At 40.1% G+C, this 22,843-nt stretch overlaps 1 protein-coding gene across 3 annotated transcripts in view; it reads left to right on the top strand.

The window, feature by feature from the left end:
* ADA (adenosine deaminase) overlaps nt 1-22,843 on the top strand; it is a 74,041-nt gene that overhangs the window by 19,290 nt on the left and 31,908 nt on the right. For all 3 annotated transcript variants that reach the window (XM_087959345.1, XM_026665025.2, XM_087959346.1), the window contains 6 exons: nt 324-439; nt 6,384-6,505; nt 10,721-10,792; nt 11,715-11,816; nt 13,713-13,780; nt 14,013-14,142. In XM_087959345.1, coding sequence (XP_087815471.1) covers nt 324-439; nt 6,384-6,505; nt 10,721-10,792; nt 11,715-11,816; nt 13,713-13,780; nt 14,013-14,142 — 610 coding nt within the window. The remainder of the gene's footprint in view (nt 1-323; nt 440-6,383; nt 6,506-10,720; nt 10,793-11,714; nt 11,817-13,712; nt 13,781-14,012; nt 14,143-22,843) is intronic.

Genomic DNA, 22,843 nt, shown 5'->3' with positions numbered 1-22,843 from the left:
ATAAGAAAGCTTAAATAAAGCTTTAATTCCATAGTTATAAAAAGAGCAATTTAATAAATGCAAAAATGTGAAAACAATGTACCAGTAAAGAATGGTAAAGTAAACCTGACCCTGGAGAGATTGAAAATGTATGATTATGAACTATTCTTTATCTCTTCTTCCTGTGTTTGACATTGGTGATGGGAATAATGAATATTTTAATGATCTAATAATTAAGTTACTAAAGCAATCCGGATAGCATTAGTCATATGATTATTAATATCTAAACAATTTCATAATAATTATCATATATATATATTGCATTGTTCCTTTGTTTTTCACAGGGGAGATGTTACTCCAGATGACGTAGTTAGCTCTGTTAATCAAGGATTAAAAGAGGGAGAAAAGGTTTTCAACATCAAAGTCAAGTCTATTCTCTGCTGCATGCGCAACAATCCAAGTAATGTATAACTGGATAGTATTGCTCTTTCTGTTTTTTCTCTATCTTCCTCCCTCCTCACATTGAGCGTTAAATCCTTCTGTAATTTAGCAAAGAATATTATTTATCCTTAGTTGAGATAAAAGCAAGATTTCATAATGCAATATTGGGGAAAAATATATATCAGGATAAAAGTTGTGATTAATGTTTAGGACTGTAGTTATTCTGTAGTTGTAGTTGTGAGTTCTGCTCATTCAGAAGAAATAAGTGCAACATGTGGTTACAAACTCCCAAACCACTTAAGCTTCAGGACTACAATCGCTTGATAATGAGATGGGCGGCATTTAAATTTAATAAATAAATAAATTTGGAACCTGCTCGTGGGCAGGTTTCCACATTAAAAGGTATGCATGATGTAAAAGAGTTTTGTGAATAAAACAGGTGACTTTGAACTGAAATAAGCACGTTAGTTGCTCCGGGTTTCAGCTGGGATCTTGTGGGATGAATAGGGCAAGTCTCTTGCTTGTGCTTCTTTCCTCTCACCTCCAAATGCCTGTATGCTGACACACCCACTGATCTTTACATCACTTTTTCCCAAAGTGCTATGCTAGACAAATTTAGCCATTGATTAATAACTTACTCATCATCTCCACCCTTAATTCAGGCACAGGATATCCAACTAGTCAACCCATCCCTCTATCCAATTTAGAGCTTAGACACAGTGGCTGGTTGTGTGTGAAAGAAAGGTAATGGGAAGGCCAACGCTATGTGGATTTTGTAATATATCTAGCTGGTCACTTGTCTGTCCCCATATCTTCCCAGTGATATCCTTTCTCTTTTTCCACAGCACTGCCCGTGACCTTGCCTTTCCCCCCACATCTCTATTCTAAAACATATTTGTTGAAAGACATTTGGGACCCTGATCTGAACAAAAGGCATGAGTTGGAAAATAGCCAGCTTACTTAGTGCTTCTATGTAATAATGGTGTTTTTTTTAAGGAACTTGATGTTGCTCCTTAAAAGTTCTAATTGACAAATTAGTTGTGCCCCTATAACTTAATTCAATATGTCTAATGATTGCAATGATATTCCTGCTGGATTCTGGTACACCAACTTTTTAAAATTAGGTTGTCAATCTAAAAATTTTGGAAACAGCTTTATTTCTAGATATATTATGTGCTATGTTTCTATGCATGTATAAATATCACATACAATGCAATGAGAAATGCCAAGACAGGATTAACACAATCTGTTTAGTTGAAGAAAGAAATTCCTATCTTTCTTGTAAAGATGGAAGTTTCAGTGATTGGAGTGAATAATTTTATTGAACTAAATCTTATTTCTCAGAGTCAAGAGAATCTATAAATTATTTTCTTATTTGACTGTTGCTATAACCTCACATATCCTCCAGTTATTAAGAACTGCAATTGGGTAATAATACTTGCACTTTTATGTAACAGGGCGTAGTAAACTTCCCAGAAATGTTTTCTCCAGGGAATATTTTCTCTAGCTTAGATAATTATTTATTTATTTAGTAATGTGTTCCTTTGAACACAGGCTTGCATTTGTACAGTGAGCTACTATCAATTAATCTCATGATCTTTTATAAATGCTCTGTAGTCTATAATTAATAATTTATATTGTAGTCTATTTTGGCTGCATTACTCTCTGTAATACTGTACATTTTTTTCTAGTTACCTATTCTATGAACTGCTTTATTATTTTGTTAGCTTCTGTTTTAAAATATTAGTGAAATAATTTTTAATTGAAGATTAAACAATGTGAGAAAAGATATATTTGTTACTTTAAAATTATATATAAAACTTTTCATACATTAATAACCTTTCAGTGGAGGAAAAGTTAAATTTTGACAACAATGCATAAATTTGGATATATAGACTCAGAGATGGTATTCAGCCGGTTTGCACCGGTACTCACGACCCGGTAGCAAGAATTTGGTATGGGTTGCGGAATTGGTAGCACTTCTGGCTGGCCACGCCCCCAAACCGGTTGCTCGGTTGCCCCGCCCACCCATCGCTCACTTGCTCGCTCAGCTCACCCGCCCTCCTCTCGCCCCACCCAGTCACTCCTCCCTTCCTATATGGCACGCTGGGCCCTCGTGGCTTGCCTAACCTGACTTCCCCACATGGTGCCTGTGCCCCAACTGAGCAGCCCTGATCTGCCTGCTCACAGGTAAACCTGCGAGTCGCGTTAATCCCTCCCCATTCCCGGATCTTGGCGGGGCCCCCACTGTTCCCAGGTTCAGCTGGCAACCAGGGAGCATGATGCTATGCTGCCTGTATCGCCCCTTCCTCTCCCACCCATCGACCTGTGCGCTTTGGGCTAATGCAGGCAGCCGCTGTGAGAATGCTGTGATTGAGCCCTAATGCTGGTGGCGGGGAAGGAAGATCCACATCAGGTTTGCTGTGATCAGCCAAAGGGCTGCCTGGGGGTGGGGCATGATGAGGCGAGGCTGCCTTTTGGGCCCAGCTTCAGCTTCCATGGGGCCTTCCATGTGGGTGGCCTGAGAGAAAATGCCTCCCCCGAGGGTTGTCTGCTTGCCCATCCACCATCCTGGATGTCCCCTTGTCGTGGGCTGATGTGGGACCTGAGGCGGGGTGGTGGTCAAGCAGGCGGCAGCCCCGAGTAAGCCCCAAAAGGCAGTCAAGCTTCGCCAGCGCAGATCTCCCTTCCCCGCCATCAGTCGTACCTTCCAGCCCATGGACCTCTTTTAGCGGCGGCCCGCACTCTACCAAAACACTCGGCCCAGCGAGGGAGGGGCAGCTGGCCGAGGGGCAATGCAGGCAGAATAGCTTCGTGCTTCCTGGTCATCCCCCTTGCAGACGAGCCCCAGAAGCTGCTGGAGAATTCGGGCAGGGGATGAGTTGTGGGCTGGCAGGGAGCCGAGTGGCGACAGCTCTGACCTGGATGGCTTGCCTTTCCCTCTGCCACCAGCTGCAGGAGCAAGGAACATTTCAGGCAGTCAGGAAAGCCAAACCACTCCCTAGCCCAGAGCTGCCGGTGGGGGAGGGGGAGGGAGCGTGATGCTGCAGCACATACATCACTTGAAGTTCTCAGCCCTTTCCCCAAAAGTGGGAGGGGAGGATGTCTTTGGAAGTCTCAAAGGGGTAGCCCCTTTGTTGGACCCGGAAGCCTTGCCTGTCAGCTTTTCCGAGCAACGCAGCACAGGATACTGGTCAGGAAGAACCCTCGTAAGGAGCGACACTGCCAGGTGCTTGAAAGTTTGTGTGTGTGTGTTTGTTTCAGGTGGGTGGGTCTCCTCTCCTAACTTTAGATGGAGAGAGGGGAAGGGAAGGATAGAAAGGGAGAGAGAAAGAGAGGGAAAGAGAGAGAAAGGGAGATGGGAAGAGAGAGAGAGAGGGAAAGAGAGGGAAAAAGAGAGGGAAAGAGAGAAAGAAGGAAGAGGAAAGAAAAAAGGGAAAGAAAGAAAAAGTGAGAAAGAAAAGGGGGTAGACAAAGACAGGATGGAAGGAAGGGAGAGAAAGAAAGAGAGAGCAAGAAGGAGGGAGGGAGGAGACAGGAAAAAAAGGAGAGGAAGGACACAAACCCTAGCTTCAGAAGACTCTTTGAAATAGGACAGGAATCTAGGGCTGGAAGGGATCTTCTTCGAGTCCAAGGGTTTTCAAAGTTTGCAAGTTTAAGACTTGTAGACTTCAACTCCCAGAATTCCTAACATGACTGGAGGAGGAACTCTGGGAGTTGAAGTTCACAAGTCTTAAAGCTGTCAAGTTTGAAGACCCCTGTTCTAGTCCAACCCCCTGCTCCAGCAGGAGATCCTTACAGAATCATAGAACAGCAGAATTAGAAGGAACATTGGAGTCCATCTAATCCAACCCACTGCTCCAGCAGGAGACTTTATATCATCTGGAATCTGGATTATTTTGGTGCTGAATGGGATATTAATAAATAAATATAGTAAAGTATATTATAGCATTAAATAGAGAGCTACTCTATAGGCATTTGTTATCTCGCTGTTGTAAAAAAGATTTCCTTAACCTTTTTCTTGTTGTAAAACAATTATAAACACATGCCTGCAATCAGTTAACCCTCTCCTATTAAGACACATGATTGTCCCATATAAATCAATCTGAATCCATTTGTTTTCCTGGATTGATACATTTCACCCCATGGGAATGAAACATACCTCTCTGGGAATGTAAAAACCTCAAATCCACACCTTTGACATATGCTGTTAATAGCCTCCTTAAGTGGTCAATTGTGATCAATTAGATCAGGGGTGGGCAACTATGGCCCTTTTATGAATTATGGACTTCAACTCCCAGAATTCCTGAGCAAGCCATGCTAGCTCAGGGATTTTGGGAGTTGAAGTCCTCAAGTCATAAAGGGGCCATAGTTGCCCACCCCTGATCTAATTGATCACAATTGACCACTTAAGGAGGCTATTAACAGCATATGTCAAAGGTGTGGATTTGAGGTTTTTACATTCCCAGAGAGGTATGTTTCATTCCCATGGGGTGAAATGTATCAATAGATGGACAATAGGAGAAGAGCTAGGGAGAGATTTGTCTTTTGCAGGAAAGATGTGAATCTCAGAGAGTTTTACATTGCAGTTACTCCACTTCTAAGAATCTTAAAGGTACAGGGCATTTTTCTGTATTTTGTAGAATTTTCTTCCCATGTCTCTTGTGATGTGCTAGGAACTTCTTCCCAGATCTTTAACTTTAATCAAAGAATAAAAGTCTGCTTTCTTTGATTTGCAAGCCTCCATTTAAGTCTTTGTTTTGGTTCATTTTTGGCAAGTGTCCTGCCAGACCTTACAGTGCCTCTAACAGAGAGGAAAATTGGCAGAGGAGTTTATTAGGACAAGGCTGCCATGCAGAGGAAGCAGAGATAGTCCTTCACTTATGACCACAATTGAGCCCAAAATTTTGGTTGCTAAGCAAGAACGTTGTTAAGTAAGTTTCACCATATTTTACTCAATCCATGACATCTCCTGGGTCTAATGGTCATATGCAGGCTAGGGAAGTAAATCTGAAGACGCGTGCAATGTTCTAATGTACAGAAGTTATAGTTAAATGTGTGGCAGAAAGTGAACTATGGGTGTGTTTTTCCAAACGCAGTGAGGTTGAATGTATATAGTTTTAGAAGAACTCTGTGTGTGGTTGTGAGTGTGTACATACACACAGTATATATAGTAGATAGAGTATCTTTTTGTGTGCATGTAATATGTATATACACATATGGCATATATACATAGGATTAAATAGTGTATTTTGGATGTTCAATAGTAGTAAATAAATAGAGAGGGAAATTGTATCTCTGAGGCGAGGAGAGGGCAGGAAAGGCATCCTTGACGTGAGTGATGTCAAGTTGGCCATTCCCACCCAGTCACATGACCACCCAGCATGCCCACCCAGCCACATGACCACCAAGCCATGCCCACCCAGTCACATGACCACCAAGCCATGCCCACCAAATAAGCCACGCCCACAGAACAGGTAGTAAAAAAATTTGAATCCCACCTCTGCTATAACTGATTCTATCTTGTATATACCAAACCTGCACAGCATGCAAAAAAGTGTGCCACAATTAGGAATCTCCATGTCCTTGGTTTGTATTATGTACTTTCCTTGAACAATTAACTAGTTAGAAATTCTAGGAAGTAGTAAAATGTAATACTTTTACACTGTAGCATAGTTTATGGAGAATCCTCAAACCCTTGTAGAAGTTTCAATAATCACACTGAAACGACAAAACTAACCAGAAATAAACATATTATATCTTAAACATTGTAATTCTTTGTGGCTATTCTGCTATTTGCAATATCTGCTTGATCTCCACAGAAGTCGTTAAAGGGAAAGTCAACAAAATAAAAGTATCGTTTATGTATAACCATTTTTGATTAATGATGACAGGTCTTATTTAAGCAAGACCTTGGATTCCCCCCCCCAAAAAAAGACCCTTATTTATGTTTTTCTTTCCAGGCTGGTCGCCAGAAATTGTGGAACTGTGTAAGAAGTATTGGAATGATACCGTGGTTGCTATAGATTTAGCTGGAAATGAATCAGTTTCTGCAGCCTGTTCAGACCACCGAAATGCTTATGAAGTATGTTCAGTTTTATAATCAGCCTAAGATTCTCAGCAAGGGAGGAGTTCAGGACCAACCATGTTCTTATTTTCAGCAATATTTAATGTTCCAAATCATTGTTCAGATCAAAATTTCTATTTTCCTGTGTGTAATACTAGAACACAATATCCATTATTTCAATTACAAGGAATGTTTCAGCCTCAAATGGAAAAATATCTGGTTAAAACCGAGGAAAGGATTTATATGATCACTCCTATGTTTTAGACTTCCCTTCTATTTATGTCTCTTGCTGATTCGTTTTAGGGTTGTGTTTGTTTAAAAATGATTTGGAAGAAATCCTTTGGCTTTCACATGCCTTTATTTCCTTTTATTCCTTGAAACAGCCTGACTTTTCCAGATTTTGGCAGAGCCTGAAGAAAAGCTCTAATGTTTTTTGGTCACATTATTTTTAATGAAAAATAATATTTTCCAAGTTTGCATAGCCTTAGTACATATATCATCAGTAAGAACCTGGGACAAGCCTAATCTTGTGAACTGGGAGGAGTAGAGTTTGTTTTTTTATTCAAAATTACTTTCCCACATTTGAGAAGAATCTATTTATCATTCTAAGTAATGATTACTCAGGGTTAGACAACCATCCTATCAAAACACTTCCTTTACATAAAATGTTTTCATGTGGCCTTCATGGCATGCAGTATCCTGTGTATATTTCTTGCAGAGAAAAATTGAATTACACATTATTTTTTTATTTATTAGTTTCCAACAGTACTAAAAATATCAATCTTCTTTCATTTTCATCCTAATGTGCTGATATTTTCTGCTATGAACTATCAAATTTAGAAGCAGGAGACCTGAGTTCAAGGTCCACTTTAGCCAGAAAAGCCAGCTGGGTGCCTCTGGGCCAGGCACTCTCTCTTAGCCCAATCCACCTTATTTGGTGGTTGTTGCAAGGAAAATAGTCCTCAACTTACAACAGTTCATTTAGTGACCACTCAAAGTTAACAGCAGGACTGAAACCAGTGACTTATGACTGTTTTTCATACTGAAGCTGGAATAGTACTTTAGGGAGATGCTGTCTGCTTCATTTCAGAAAAGCTGTAGAAACCATTCTACACAAGCCCTCTTGAGTGGTGGTAAAATCCTTATGATTTCAAATGGTTCATTATTTGAACTATTTCTATTTCATCCTTTTAGTTTTTGATCGGGAAAGGCTTCCAAGGTCACTTAGAATCCACCCTTGTATTTATAATCTAAAAAGATATGACCTTAATGAAACATAATGGGCTTTGATTTATAGAGAAGGAAAATAGAACTGTAATGGAATCAAAATTATAGATTTTCTTATCCCAGTTGCCTTCAAAACAATTCAAATTGCTGGTTTTCTAGCCGAGCTGAGAATAGGTCCAGCTTAATTTTTCTTTCCTTCCCACTCTTTGGTTTGGGCAACAGGGAAGAGACAAACCAATGACTATCCCAAGAATTTATGTCTCTTAATGCAAAATTGCCTGTGTTTATGAAGAACTTTAAATTTCATTAGTGAGCCTTACTCAAGACTACACAAATACCGTGTTTCTCCAACAATACGGCCTCCCCCAATAGGAAGTCCCAGCATGTTTTATTGGCATAAAATCAAATTAAGCCCCCCCCCCCCCAAATTAAGGCCTATATTAAACATACGAAATGGGGGGGAATGGTGGGGGGGGGGCTTGCCGTTAGGAAGTACTTCTGTTGCATACCCGGATATGGTGCTGCCTGCGTTGACTTTGACGTTGGTGGGGCACTTCATATCAGGAGACCTTCCACCACTGTTGCTTTCCCTTTTCCCCATGCTGCCGCGGCATTTAGAGCACCACCATGGCATTTGGCGCAGCCACGTGCGGCCAGCCAGGGCTCCTCCCTGCAACCGGAGCCCGGCGGAGACACTCGGCTTCAGGCGCTCCTGTCGCCTCCTTCCCTTCGCATTCAAAGGCAAAGCCAATTCTTTTAAAAATGACACCCTACTACCAGTACAACAAAGCCTCCCCTGCCCGAAAGGGCAGCCCAACCCCATGTGGAGAGGCTGCCTGAGGCAGTGATAGTGCCCACCCATCCGTGGACAGGGAGGCAAGGTGACGCGTCCTCCTCCGAGCTGAGCCCCGCTGAGTCAGTGCCTCTGCCCGATGCCTGTGCTGCTGCAGCATTTGGAGCTGCCGGCGCATTTGGAAATGCGTGGGGATGGGGACAGGCTGGACGAGGGGTGGAAAGGAAGGGCGGCTTCGGGCTCTCTCCGCCAGACCCGCCAGCCAGGGAAGCAGTGCTGCCATCGCCTCGCCTCCCTGTCCGTGGACGGGTGGGTGCTATCACTGCCTCGGGCAGCCTCTCCCGGTGGCCCCTTCAGGTTCGGGCTGGAGGGACTTGGGAAGGAAGCCAAGCTCAGGTCGGCCAGGCTCATTTGCTTGGCAGGTGGGCGCGCACCCGCGGCTTGCTTTCCCGGCTCTGCCCAGCCTGCACGGCTCTGGCGCAGCCTTGGGATGAGCGGAGGGCCCGGCGGGGAGACACTCGCTGCCTTGGCGAGAGCTCCACCGCCAGGCAGGAGAGCCTGCCTGTCAGGTGCGGTGGGCGCCCCGGGCAAAGCTCTTCACACTCTGCCCGGCGCCAGGCAAGGATGGTGGCTGGGCGCTTCTCCCGGGGTGGGCCGATCCTGCGCTGTGGCCCTGGGAGATTCGCCTCCCCACGTAGGGTTGGGTTGCCCTCTCGGGCAGGGAAGGCTTAGTCGTACCAGTAGTAGGGTGTCGTTTTTAAAAGAATTGGCTTTGCCTTCAAAGGCAAAGGGAAGGCGGCAACAGGAGCGCCTGAAGCCGAGTGTCTCTGCCAGGCTCCGGTTGCAGGGAGAAGCCCTGGCTGGCCACGTGTGGCTGCACCAAACACCGCGGCGTTGCTCTAAACGCCGCGGCAGCACGGGAGAAGGGAAAGCAACGGTGGTGGAAGGTCTCCCGATATGAAGTGCCCCACCAACGCCGAGGTCAACATCAAGCCGTCACTGCTTGCCCACCCAAGGATGCAAGGTGGGGGGGAATTAAGTCACCTCCGAAAAGACGGCCTAGCCATTTTTTCGGGGGTCAAAAAAAAAATAAGGCCTGGCCTTATTTTGTGAGACACATGGTAGGATTACACAAATAGATACAGAAACAAGTTTTGATTTAAATCAATATTTGTCTGGCTTTTACATCTAATTGAATTAAACACATTTCCTCATTTTTCATTAAGACTGTTCAGTTTGAATTAACCATAGTTCTCAATTAAGTACCGACATTCAATAAATTCATTACAATTTGTGAAAAAATGGGAGGTGTATATTTTGCCTTAAGATATTTTTAACAGTATTTTGAAGGATGCAATAATGCATCAATCAGAGTGCAAAAAATGCTTATACATCTTCTGTATATTTTCCTGCAACTGACATAGTTCATAATAATATTTCTAGCTTATTGATGACAGAGAAGCTCAGAAATATTGTGCCAGATGATTGGAAAATAGCAATAACAGTTCAGCTATAGAAACTTGGGTTTCTATGTATTAATACTATAATAGTATAACTTCTTTATGTATCTTATTAAGCAACTGGTAATTTTTTTTAAAATGATTATTAATATATACAGTATGTACTTGCATGGCCTTTTATTAGTAATCTTATTCTTGGTATCTATTCTTCAGTATATGTATATATAAGAATATGACTGGGTTAAAAATTCATGCATAAAATTTGTTACTATAATACACACACAGAAACACAAACACACACGGTGTACCAAAAATCTGACCCCATAGAAAGTTCATTATATAAATTACATTAAACATTTGAATTCATTGCCGTCTTCTTTTAAATACTTCCCAACTTGTTTGATGCATGATCTTTGAACATTCCTAAGAGCAATAACTGTTTTTCTTTAAATAATAATAATAATAATAATTTGAGTGGCCTATGGAGCCTGGGTTTTTAGTACACCATATATATGTATATACTTATATATGTACATAAGAATGTGTCTTTGTGTGTGAAACTATCAACATTCTGAGCTTTGCATTCATTTTAATAATCATTTTTCCCCTTTAAGAGCAAAAACAGTTCTAAGTAGGATGTATTTGTTTGGCAATTCCACGTTCACACAGAATATGAATTAGCAGATACCTTCCTCAAAATGTGTTGTTTTCTTCAAAAATTGCAAATTACAGTTTCTATTTCCTGTTGCTCAGGAAGCTGAAAGATGTGGTATTCATCGGACTGTTCATGCCGGAGAGGTTGGAACATCCCAAGTCATCAAAGAGGTAGGAAATTATACCATAGAACTTGGGTGTCATCTGGAAAGCTGCCACGTAGAACTAATATACAAAATTGTAAAATTCTGTAAGGACTGCTTAACAAAAAAAAAAGTTTTCAATTTATTTTAGAAGAGGTTAAAGATAAGAAGAGGTAATTTAAATACTCCTTTTGTTATAGCATCAGTAATTAGGATAGTTTTGCAAAACATCTTGTCCGGCAAAAAATTCAATATTTGTCCCAAATTGTTTCTTAATCATTAATTAAGTAGCACCTCTTCATTTCCACTCATTATTCTACTTACTGTTAAAATTGTGCTTTTTAAAAAAAATTAAATAATATATTCTGATTTTCTAGGATCAGACTGCAAATAATGTTGCCATTATTTTCTGTTATACAAAGGTTACTTTACAGAACACTGTAGCTCAATTCTTTTCTGTCAAAATATGAATTAGAAAAATCCAGCTATACAGGACAAAGCAAACTATAAATGCCCAAATCCTACAGGCATAAACAAAAGGAGAGCTCTATTACTTACAATGTTAGACCTTTTTTTGAAATCAGTTAATGGTTTCCATCAGTTTTAAACTATTCAAGCTTTGCTGTGCTTTCTCTTAAGTTTATGCGAAAGTGATTTGAGGTTATAGTGTGGAGAATAAACTCTTTATCATTTGAGAATTCCTACATAAGAGAAATTCAGGTTTAGTCAGAAAAAAAATGAGTATGGGAATGATATTAGAAGAAAGTAATATGTAAATCTAAGTCATGATCATATATTGATAAACTGTACTCTTGAATTACTATAAATGTATCTACACTGTACTTTATAATTTTGTGCTAGATATTCATTAAACACCATCCAACTTTGTTGTTTTAGCCTAATCTGCAGATAGTCATTTCTTCCTATTTTCTCCACTTATATCACTATAGGCAGTCAACATTCTTAAGGCAGAACGAATTGGCCATGGCTACCACATCTTTGAGGATGAACAGCTTTACAAACAGTTGTTGGAAAAAAATATACATTTTGAGGTAATAGAATATCTTCTGCAAATCTCTGTATGTACTTCCTTAACAATTTTTAAAGACAAAAATAATTGTTTTATACCGAGTCAGAACGCTAGTCAATCTGCTTTTCTCTACTTTTTTCTGCCTTTCTTAGAAATGCTATAGCTTGAATGAGGAACTTTTGAAATAAAATCCTGTGATATTACTCTGATTAGTATAAAATGTATTTTGCGTACAGCATGCATATCATCAGTCTTCATAAAAGAAAAAACTTCTAAGCCTTTATTTTTAAAAAAATCAACTTTAAGTTTCAAAAAAGATAAAATACAAGTTAAAAAAGAAAACATTAAAAGAAAGAGGAGGGAATTAAAGAGGGGGGAATTAAAAAGTGTCAAAAGGAAAAGAACATAAAAATATTTTCAACCTTCTTCAGTACAAATATATAATATAGTAACTTCTTACTCTAAATTATAACAAAAGCATCATAAACAATACATAAACTAAATAATCCAAATTTCCCCAAAACCACAGAACAAAATGACTACTTATTCTAAATTTAACCATAGATCTTAAAAATATACAATCTATATATTGAATAATTATAATATGCCAATATTTCTATAATCATAACATTTCTAATTAACAAACACTAAAGCTTCATTTTTATCTTTCTCAAGCAAAAAATTCAAAAGTGGACTCAAATAGAAACCAAGTAAAAAAACCTTTTATCTTCCATTAAAGCAGTCAATTTTGTCATTTTTGCCAGTTCCATTAGTTTTGCAATCCACTCTTTATTTGTGGGCAAATAAGAAATAAGGTTAAATAAGTAAATAGTGAAAATAGCAAGTGGACAAATTTGGACATAGTTCTGTGATTCTGGGAGGCTCAATGAGTACCAAACAAATTTTTTTCATAAGGAATAATGTAGTGAATCATAAGGCAGCTAACACTGAAAAGTTCTAACTTGTGCATTCAGTACCAAACAAATGAGGAATTTGGTACTCAAATTTTTGCGTCAAAATGCGTTGAGTACCAAATTTGATGAGTTTCAAAGCGGTTGAATACCAAGGTCCTCCTGTATTATGTAAAGGGTGTGAGGGTTTCTGTTCATTTAGAGATTCTTTGGCGCCTACACCTTGACAGGGTGTGTGTAAACTTTTGGATGCTTGCATTATGTACAAGAAATACATAATGCAAGCCTGATCCTTATTTGTCACACTGCAGGTTATAAATATACTGTCCTATGTGTAACCTGATTGCTTAATGAAAGAAAACTATATTCATATTTCATGTCTTATTGTTTTGCTTTTGGGGATATCACTGAAGTGTATCTGTGTCTACAGTTTGATACCAAGAGACAAGTCCATATGTTAGAGCCATCATATATAACTAGAATGATAAGATGGCTATCAGATCCATACTGTTGCATTTTACTGCAAATAAAAGGTGTAAATGAACTCTTTTAACAAACATGATTTGGTTCTTGGTCTGTATCTGACTGATCTCAAATCTTTGAATTAACTATCCTTTAACTGGCATTAATTAATTATTCTTTTTACGACTGACAACAGTTCATTCTTAATTAGATAGGTGTAGTTTATTCCATAATCTTTCCATGAAGAGTCTGTAGAAATAGTCTGCAGAGGTACAGATTAATAATAACAAATGCATCATGTGCATTTTTCAGTTCAGATGTTCACTTTACATGAAGTGGTTCAGATGATTTTATAAGCAATATTTCAGGATGAACAAAAATGGATTATTTGGTCTGAATCTATACATAGAATTACTCTTAGCTGTTATGAGCTTTTTATAGAAACATTCTCAAGTAACATTTTCATGTTATTATTTTAATAAATATTTATTCACCTAAAACACTTTAAAAGAGACCTGTATTGAGCATCTTTATTATATATATAGCTCTGTCCTTGGTCCAGTCGTCTCACTGGAGCCTGTAAAACCAGATTCGAAGAACATCCTGTAATAAGGTAAGTATTGTTGCTACTGGTATTACTATAATTATTTCAAATAAATTATACTTCAGCTCACTTATGTTTCCTTTGGATTACTTTTTGAATTTGCAAGAAACCCTGTTATAAAATATTTTGAAAAGCTAGCAGCACCGTTTTAGGTTTTGGTAAATGTGTAGCAAAATGCGGTATACTATATTTCTATCCATGGATAATAAATCATTTAACATTTCCATTTTTGTCTTTCCAGATTTATGAAGGATGGTGCAAATTATTCCTTGAATACAGATGATCCACTCATTTTCGGATCCACAATTGACACAGACTACAGAATCGCTCGAGACTACATGGAATTTACAGAAGAGGAATTCAAGAAATTGGTAAGTTGGTCTGCTTTTCACATTGGCAATACTTTGCCCTTCTTGTAATGTCTGGCTTGTTTTGATCCGTTTGTGTTAAAGTAAATCTTCCTAATAAATTGATATTACAGGTGTAGACATGGTTAATCTTTTCAGGTTTTTTAGAAATGGAAATATAGGCACCAATCATGGTGGTCACATCAAGACCATACTGTGGAGAACAGAAGGGACATTTTATCCTACTCCCATTTGTAGACAAATGCTAATATTCTTATTATCATTTAAATACATCATTCAGGCAATGGCTTCTTATGTAATCATGCCCGTTGTGGCAAGATATTTCTTAGTAAATAGCCACTTCTGAATGCCATATGAACCTTCATGTATTCACAAATACTGTCAGCTGAAAACTTGAATTAAAAAAAAAATCTCACAATTCTCTGGGATATAGTTACTCCTAATCTGAAATACTTAAGAAATTGGAATTAATTAAGAAATTAATGCTCAGAAAATTATGTAGGCTCATTAATACACTATTGTTCCTTATTAATTTCAGATGACATTATACTTCATTGTGGTCATTTTCGTTGTCTTTTGACTTGATGTGTGGGTTGGATTTTTTTTCTTTTTTGCTTCCTTAAAATATTTTCATTGATAATCCTCAGATTTTTGTTCTAGCCCAGCAATCATATCTTATTTCTGATAAATCTGTGCATATTCACAGACATTTTGTTTTGGTATATTGGATTGTTTTTTCAAAAAGAAAATTAGTTATTAGTTTTCCATGGCTCTTTGCAATTTATATGGCTTTCTACAATAGATGAAAGGTTAAGTTTGACCCCAATTTGATTGATTTCAAAATTAAAAAATGTAACTTGTTAACATCATATCTTAACTTTATTTTAAATCATTTAACTCAAGTTTGTAGGTTGGTACAACACACTGAACTATAAGCATATGCATAGGTGTTGTGCAATGTAATAGGCTAAAATAGCAATAGCAATAGCACTGAGACTTACATACCGATTCACAGTGCTTTACAAGCCTCCTTAAACAGTTTACAGAGTCAGCATATTATCCCCCCCCCCCAACAATTTTACCTACCTAGGAAGGATGGAAGATTGAGTCAACCTTGATCTGATCAGGATTGACTGCTAGCAGTCAGCAGAATTAGCCTTAGCAGTGCGCCCCCACACTGAACCAAAATATGATTGCAAAGTTTGTAGTTTAATATCCCATGACCTCACTATTATTGAATTTGCATTACCAAGCCTTAGAGCATTTTGCTGAATAACAGGACTTTCAAACTTTCTATTGTTTTAAGCTGCTGCCAGTGAATCTTCTAATTGCTTAAATGATCTTTATTTATTTTATTTATTTTATTTTGTCAAGCTAACAGGTATAAGTATAAACATAGTTATGAATACATGAAATGGATACGAATAAGAAAAAAAAGAAACAATAGGACAGGGACGGTAGGCACGTTGGTGCGCTTATGCACGCCCCCTACAGACCTCTTAGGAAAGGGGTGAGGTCAATAGTAGACAGTATAAGGTTAAAGTTTTTGGGGTTTAGAGAAGAAACCACAGAGTCAGGTAGAATATTCCACTCTGTTGCTGCAGTCGTATTTCCTGCAATCAGGTTTGGTGCAGTTTACCTTGAGTTTGTATCTATTGTGTGCTCTTGTATTGTTATGGTTGAAGCTGAAGTATTAATTGACAGGTACTGTACTTATGTACTATATGTACATTTTGACCATTTGTTGTCTGTTTGATAGGAATGCTTCTATCCAGTTATGCAGGTGTCCAGAGATACCATAAGATTTTAGTTTTAGGATTTTTAGTTTGTCATGTACCACTGAATCAAAGGTTTTACAGAAGTCTATGTAGATTGCGTCTATTGTTTTGCCCTGATCGAGTTGTGTAGTCCATATGTTTTTGCAGTGTAAGAGTTGCAGATTACAGGATAGTTTTTTTCTGAAACCAAATTGTTTATTGAAGAGTAGGTTGTTTGTCTCTAAGTGGAGGATGATGGATTGGTTAATAATTGATTCCATGACTTTACAGGTGACGCAGCATAAAGAGATTGGTCTGTAATTTTCAACTAGGCTGAAAATTCTCCCTTTTCTAGGTCTCCCTTTTTGAAGATGGGGATGACCGTGGCTTGTGACCATAGGTTTGGCAAGGAGCTGGTCCTGAAATATTTTGCAAAGATTATGCATAGAAGCAGGGAGGGGGTTCAATTTTTTTAACAACCAGTTCTGTGGGCATGGCTTAGTTGGTGGGCATGGCTTGGTGGTTATGTGACTGGATGGACGTGGCTTGGTGGTCATGTTATTGGCTGGGCGTGGCCAACTCAATATCACTCACACTGAGGCATGCATCTCCTCGCCTGGCCTCTCATGACTGTGGGGATTCTGCAACAGTCATAAGTCTGAAAAATGGTAATGTCGCTTTTTTCAGTGCCATTGTAACTTTGAACGGTCATCCCACACAAGCAAAGTACCAGCAAAGGAGGGGGAAAAAACTCCAGCGACCTAGTCTAGTCCTGCCAAGAATGTAATAAGGGTTAATGGAGAGGCAGTTTCTGTAAGCAACACCAGAATGTTTCCTTCCTGCCTTCCTTATAGGATTAGGCCAGTAATTTCTTCTGACAACCGGTTCTCCAAACTGCTTAGAATGTTAACAACTGGTTCTAGCGAATAGGTGCGAACTGGTAGAATCCCACCCCTGCTTAGAGGTTTGGCTATGGTAGTGGATAGCTTTTTTAAGAAGTAGGCACATATTCCATCCGGTCCAATAGATAGAGATGGTTTTAGATTGCGTAGTGCTTTTTCAACATTATCTGCTTTAAAATCGATATATATTAGATTATTGTAGTTGTCTGTGGTTCGACTAGGAAATACTGGGCACGATCCATTGCTGTTTACAAATAGTGAGCCAAAGAATGTGTTAAAGAGGTTCGCTTTAATACTGTCGTCATTGCAGTCTTTACCATTAGGTCCTTTCAGGGGTGGGATGGACCTTGAGTCTTTTAGTTTGTTGTTTACAAAATTGTAGAAAGCACGGGTGGAATTGGTACGTAGGTTTTCCTCTTGTTTAATGTGATAATTGTGCATTCATTCTTTATCTAGTGACATAAAGTTTTGTCTCGGCTTTTGAAGTTGGCAATGTGACCAGATTTGTTTTTCCGCCAGTGATTTCTTTTTCGATTGAAGCTTCCTTGTTATTATGGGTAATTTGTTTTTTCTGGTTTTGGGAGTTGTTACTGGTACATATAGTTTGATGACTCTTCTGACTTCAAGTAAAAATATGTTGTAATGATCTTCAACAGTATTGCATCCAGTGAATAGAAGTTGCCAATCAAGAGATGAGAGATCGTTGTCTATAAGATCATAGTTGCCTTTTTTGAAGTTATAATTGGGGATCCCATCATAATGATTTTTGTGTAGATGTATGTTGAGACAAAAATCAATCATGTTGTGGTCACTGTTGGAAAAGGGTTCTTTAATTTGTATTCCATAAATTGAATTCAAACTATTGCAGAAGATGAGATTGAGGCAGTTGTTAAGTCTAGTATTGTTGATTACTATTGTTCCAGTCCCAGATTTGTTACAGCATTGTAGAAGGTTGCATGCGTGGGTTCAGTTTTACATTCGTTTAGGGTCCAGTTAATATGAGGTAGATTGAAGTCACAAAGAAAGATAAAAGCATGTGGGCAGGATGTTGCCCATGTTAGTAGTGAATTTAACTTGTTTACATGTTTGATGTCATTATCAGGGGCTCTGTAACATAGTAAGAATCGAAATGTGATATTTAAGGACAGTTCACAGACGATAGTCTCAGGAAGAGCAAGCTCCTGGGTAACTTGGATGTTTTTTAGATGTAGGGACTTTTTATAGAAGATAACACTACCACCTCCTCTACGGATTTCACGATCTGATAGGTAAACATGATAGTCTCTTACTGTGGTAATGGAGTCAGGGAGAGATGCATTGAGTCATGTTTCACAGACAAATATGAAGTTGAATTTAGCCGTATTTAGTAAGAGGAGAAATTCAGGTATTTTATTTACAAGGCTTGCATTGAGTAGCTTGCATTTAAGGCCAGTTGTAGTTGGAATACAGGTAGTTAGGGTCGGGCGGGCCTAGTTTTGAGTGATGGTGGGTTGGATGAGGTAGGGTTGGATGTGGAGTTTGGTACCAGTAACAGAAGAACAAATAGTATGTTGAATTCTGAAGAATGCTATCAGTCTATAAGTTTGTACTGGGTTACCCATTTGCTTTGCCCCAATGTAAAATATATATATATATGTTGTGATTCCGGCATCTGCTACAGGTTTTTTGAATGACAGCTCCAGCGAGGAGGACTTATATGAATCAGCAAGTTCTAACGATGAGGAGGAGATGAATGCATTTGATTTGCAAGATCGGCTTGAACCTTCAAACTCCTCCACCCTTCAATTAGGTGGTCAGCCGGGAACGGGTGATAATGAGGAACAAATGTTATCTTCAGGTGAAGAAGATGATAATTTGGATGATTGCTGGGTAGATGTCAGGACAAGACGTCTCCTGACAAGGAGGAACCAACGAGGTTACAGTAGGAGAGCAGACCAGCAATTAGACTAATTAGTTACTCTATAAAGGGAGAGATATGACTTTGCACTTTGTCCGGAACAAAGTGTCTATTTGCAAGAGAGAACTGAAGAGCACAGTTTGGAGGATTTTGATCTGAAATATCTTGTTGGGATTTGGATTTAATTCGTTGGAACTTCTACTTATTGGAATTATTTTGTGAAGGACTTTGATCTGAAGAATCTTGTTGAGTCTTGGATTTAGTTCGTTGGAACTTTTACTTATTGGAGCTATCTGTGAAAATTCCTGTTTGCTGCCTTTCTTTACAAGGACTGTTGCTTTCAGCCTTATCTGTTTACTTTAAAAGGTGGGACATAACATTTTCCTGTTTGCTGCCTTTCTTTACAAGGACTGCTGCTTTCAGCCTTAACTGTTTATTTTAGAAAGTGGGACATAACATTTTTGTTCCGGACCTAACAGACCATCTTTGCAACGATGGATTCAACTCAAATGCAACAATTAGTGGAGCAGCAACAGATGCAAATAAATCAATTACTCCAGAGCAACGTATCCCTTCAAAATCAGGTAACACAATTATTATCGCTTGCCAATTCTCAAACTGTTTCAGCTGCAGCTGGAGTTCCCCTGCACCCCTGTGAGAAAAATTCGATAGCTATGCCAGATAAATTTTCTGGGCAAACGGACATGTTTTCAACATTTTGGGTCAGTGCCAATTGTATTTTTCTGTGAGGCCGGAGGATTTTCCAACCGATCGAGTTAAAATTGGCTTTATTATTAGTTTGTTAACCGGGCAGGCTGCCAAATGGGCTACTCCCTTATTAGTACAAGATAGTCCATTACTGGACGATTTCCAGGGGTTTATTCAACAGATGAACGTTATGTTTGAGAATCCAATTAAATCTCAAACTGTGGACAGAAAATTGAGGGATATTATTCAAGGTAAACACTCATTGCAAGAATACGTTGCAGAATTTCGCTTGTTGTGTATGGACTCCACCTGGAATGAACCAGCTCACATGGCAGCATTCCAAGAGGGTTTGTCCGACATTATCAAGGATGAACTAATTCATGCAGAGCGTGCTTCAACTTTGGACACATTGATTACTCAATGCTTACGTATTGAAGCTCGCCTACAACATCGTGGGTGTAAACGGACCGTTGCAGAGCCACCTGTGTTTCCTCGCTCACGCACCCCGCCTATGAGGGTTTTCCAATCCAGAATTCCAGCAGAGGAGCCGATGGAGATAGGCGCACTCCGCCCTCGTTAACAGTTCAGGAACGATCGAGAAGATTTCAGGAAGGTTTGTGCCTTTATTGCGGGGGTTCGGGACATTTTGCAAATTCCTGCACTCGGAAGGGGACTCGTGGACCTGTATCAAAACCCATTGCTGGTCCGTCGGGAAACGGGGTAGGCCCGACCTCAGGGAAACCCTAGGTCGGGCACAGTATTCACTTTCATCTCAAATTGCTGAAGTTAATTCTGGCCCTCCTCGACATTTACTTTTGGACACTCGCATATTCTTGCAATCTCGGAAGGAGGGAATCCCTGCCGTGGCACTGGTGGATTCAGGGGCTACGACTAGCTTTATGGATTATGATTTCAGTAAAACATTTCAAAGTTCCTTTAGTGCCTGTGAATCCCCCCATGCAGGTGGAAACCGTAGATGGGCGCGAACTCAAGTCGGGACCTATTCGCTTGCCACCCAACCACTGCGTATGCGTATTGGGGATCACGAGGAGGCGATAAGTTTTTATATCACTTCGAACCTCCATCTTCCTTTGGTGCTCGGAGTATCCTGGCTGCGTCTACACGATCCGTTGGTGGCTTGGGCGCAGAACGCTGTTTCTTTTCCAAGCTTGCAATGTGTGGACCACCTGAGACATGTCTGTGCAGGCCAACATATTGTCGCTTCTGCTGCCTCGATTCCTTCAGAGCTGTCGGATTTCCCGATGTTTTCAGTGAACAGGAGGCAGATCAATTACCACCACATCGTGTTTATGACTGTCCCGTGGATTTGATACCGGACGCTCCATTACCAAAGGGGAGGTTGTATTCTTTGTCTGAGCCTGAACTAGTTGCACTTCGAGAATTTTTGAATAAAAATCTAGCTCGGGATTTATTCGACCTTCGTCATCCCCTCTTTCAGCACCCGTTCTCTTTGTCAAGAAGAAGTCGGGAGAACTTCGCTTTGTTGTGACTATAGACGCTTAAATGCTATCACTGTGAGAAATAGCTATCCTTTACCGCTCATCTCCGAATTGTTGGAGCAGTTACGGTAAGCTACAATTTTCACGAAACTTGACTTACGTGGAGCTTACAATTTGGTTCGGATGCGTAAGGGAGACGAGTGGAAGACGGCTTTTGGCACTCGTTATGGTCATTTCGAGTACACCGTTATGCCATTTGGTTTGACCAACGCTCCTGCTGTATTTCAACATTTAATGAACGATATCTTTCGAGACATGTTGGATAAGTTTGTTGTCATATATTTGGACGACATTTTGATTTATTCAAAATCTAAAGAGCAACATCTTCAGCAGGTGCGTCAAGTGCTTCAGCGTCTTCGGGAACATAAACTTTATGCTAAATTAGAAAAATGTTTCTTTTTTCAGTCGTCATCGAATTCTTGGGACACATTATTTCTCCTGTGGGCATTGCTATGGACCCCAAAAAGGTTGAGGCGTTGTGTAGTTGGGAAGCTCCTCGTCGGGTTAAAGATGTGCAACGACTTTTAGGATTTGCCAACTATTATCGGACTTTCATTCCAGGTTTTGCGAAGATAATGGATCCCATAACCCAGCTTCTTTGTAAGAAGGTTCCATTTGTGTGGGGGCCTCCACAACAACAGGCTTTTGACACTTTGAAAAAGCATTTATAACTGAACCCATATTGAAGCATCCTGATCCGGATCGCCCATTTGTGGTCGAGACAGATGCTTCTAATGTCGCTATCGGAGCAGTGCTGTTACAAGCTTCGGAGGATGGCGCTTTTTGTTTCCTTGCGCTTATTATTCTAGGAAGCTTACAGCTTCGGAACGCAACTATACCATTTGGGAAAAAGAGTTGTTAGCTATTAAGGTTGCTTTTGAGACTTGGAGACATCATTTGGAGGGAGCTCGACACAAGGTGGAGGTTCGGACAGATCATAGGAACCTGGAACATTTGACCACGGCTAGGAAATTGAATCAAAGGCAGATTCGTTGGTCGTTATTTTTGCCAGATTTAATTTCTCGGTTACTTACGCTCCAAGTGGTCAGAACCGGAGGGCGGATGCATTATCTCGAAACCGGAGTATACTTATGCCGAAGATCCTCTTCCTTTACGGACAGTGTTACCACCGGAATCTCTAGCCGTACTGCAGGAACCGGTAGATTTACGGGCCCAACTACGAGAGGCGCAACGTTTGGATGCATGGACGCAGCAGAGACGGGAGGACATTGGCCCAACTTCTCCATGGTCTTTTGAAGACGATCTGCTTCGATATCGGGGTTTATTATATGTGCCTACCAGACCGTTGAGGGCTCTCATCATGACACAATGTCATGATAACCCAGCCGCTGGTCATTTTGGATTACACAAGACCTTGCATTTGGTCACTCGGACTTTTTGGTGGCCTCGAGTTCGTCATGATGTGTCTTCTTACGCGCTTCTATGCTCAATGTAGGCAAGCGAAAGCAGCATCCGGTGCACCTCCTGGACTTTTGCAACCCTTGCCGACTCCAAGTAGACCATGGGGAGCGATCTCTATGGACTTTCTGACACATTTACCATCTTCATCGGGGTTCACAACAGTGCTTGTGGTAGTGGATATGTTGACTAAAATGGCCCATTTCATTCCCTGTCGGAAATTACCATCGTCCCGCACTACGGCTCAGTTATTTTTGCAACATATCTTCCGTCTACATGGACTGCCTGATAGAGTGGTTTCTGATCGTGGGGTCCAGTTTACGGCAGAATTTTGGAAACAGTTAATGGCGGCTTTGCAAGTGAAAGTATGTTTAGCGCCAGCGCACCATCCGGAAACTGATGGCGGGACGGAGAAGGTGATTGGGATTCTTACTCAATATTTGAGATGTTTTGTTAATTTGCGACAAAACGATTGGGTGAAATACCTCCCGTTAGCAGAAT

The sequence above is a fragment of the Notechis scutatus genome, chromosome 3 (genome assembly GCF_049901735.1).
Source record: "Notechis scutatus isolate UNSWTSFEM ecotype Mainland chromosome 3, rNotScu1.2, whole genome shotgun sequence".
NCBI lineage: Eukaryota > Metazoa > Chordata > Lepidosauria > Squamata > Elapidae > Notechis > Notechis scutatus.
Note: the sequence above shows the minus strand (reverse complement) of the source record. Positions and strands in the feature narration are given on the sequence as shown.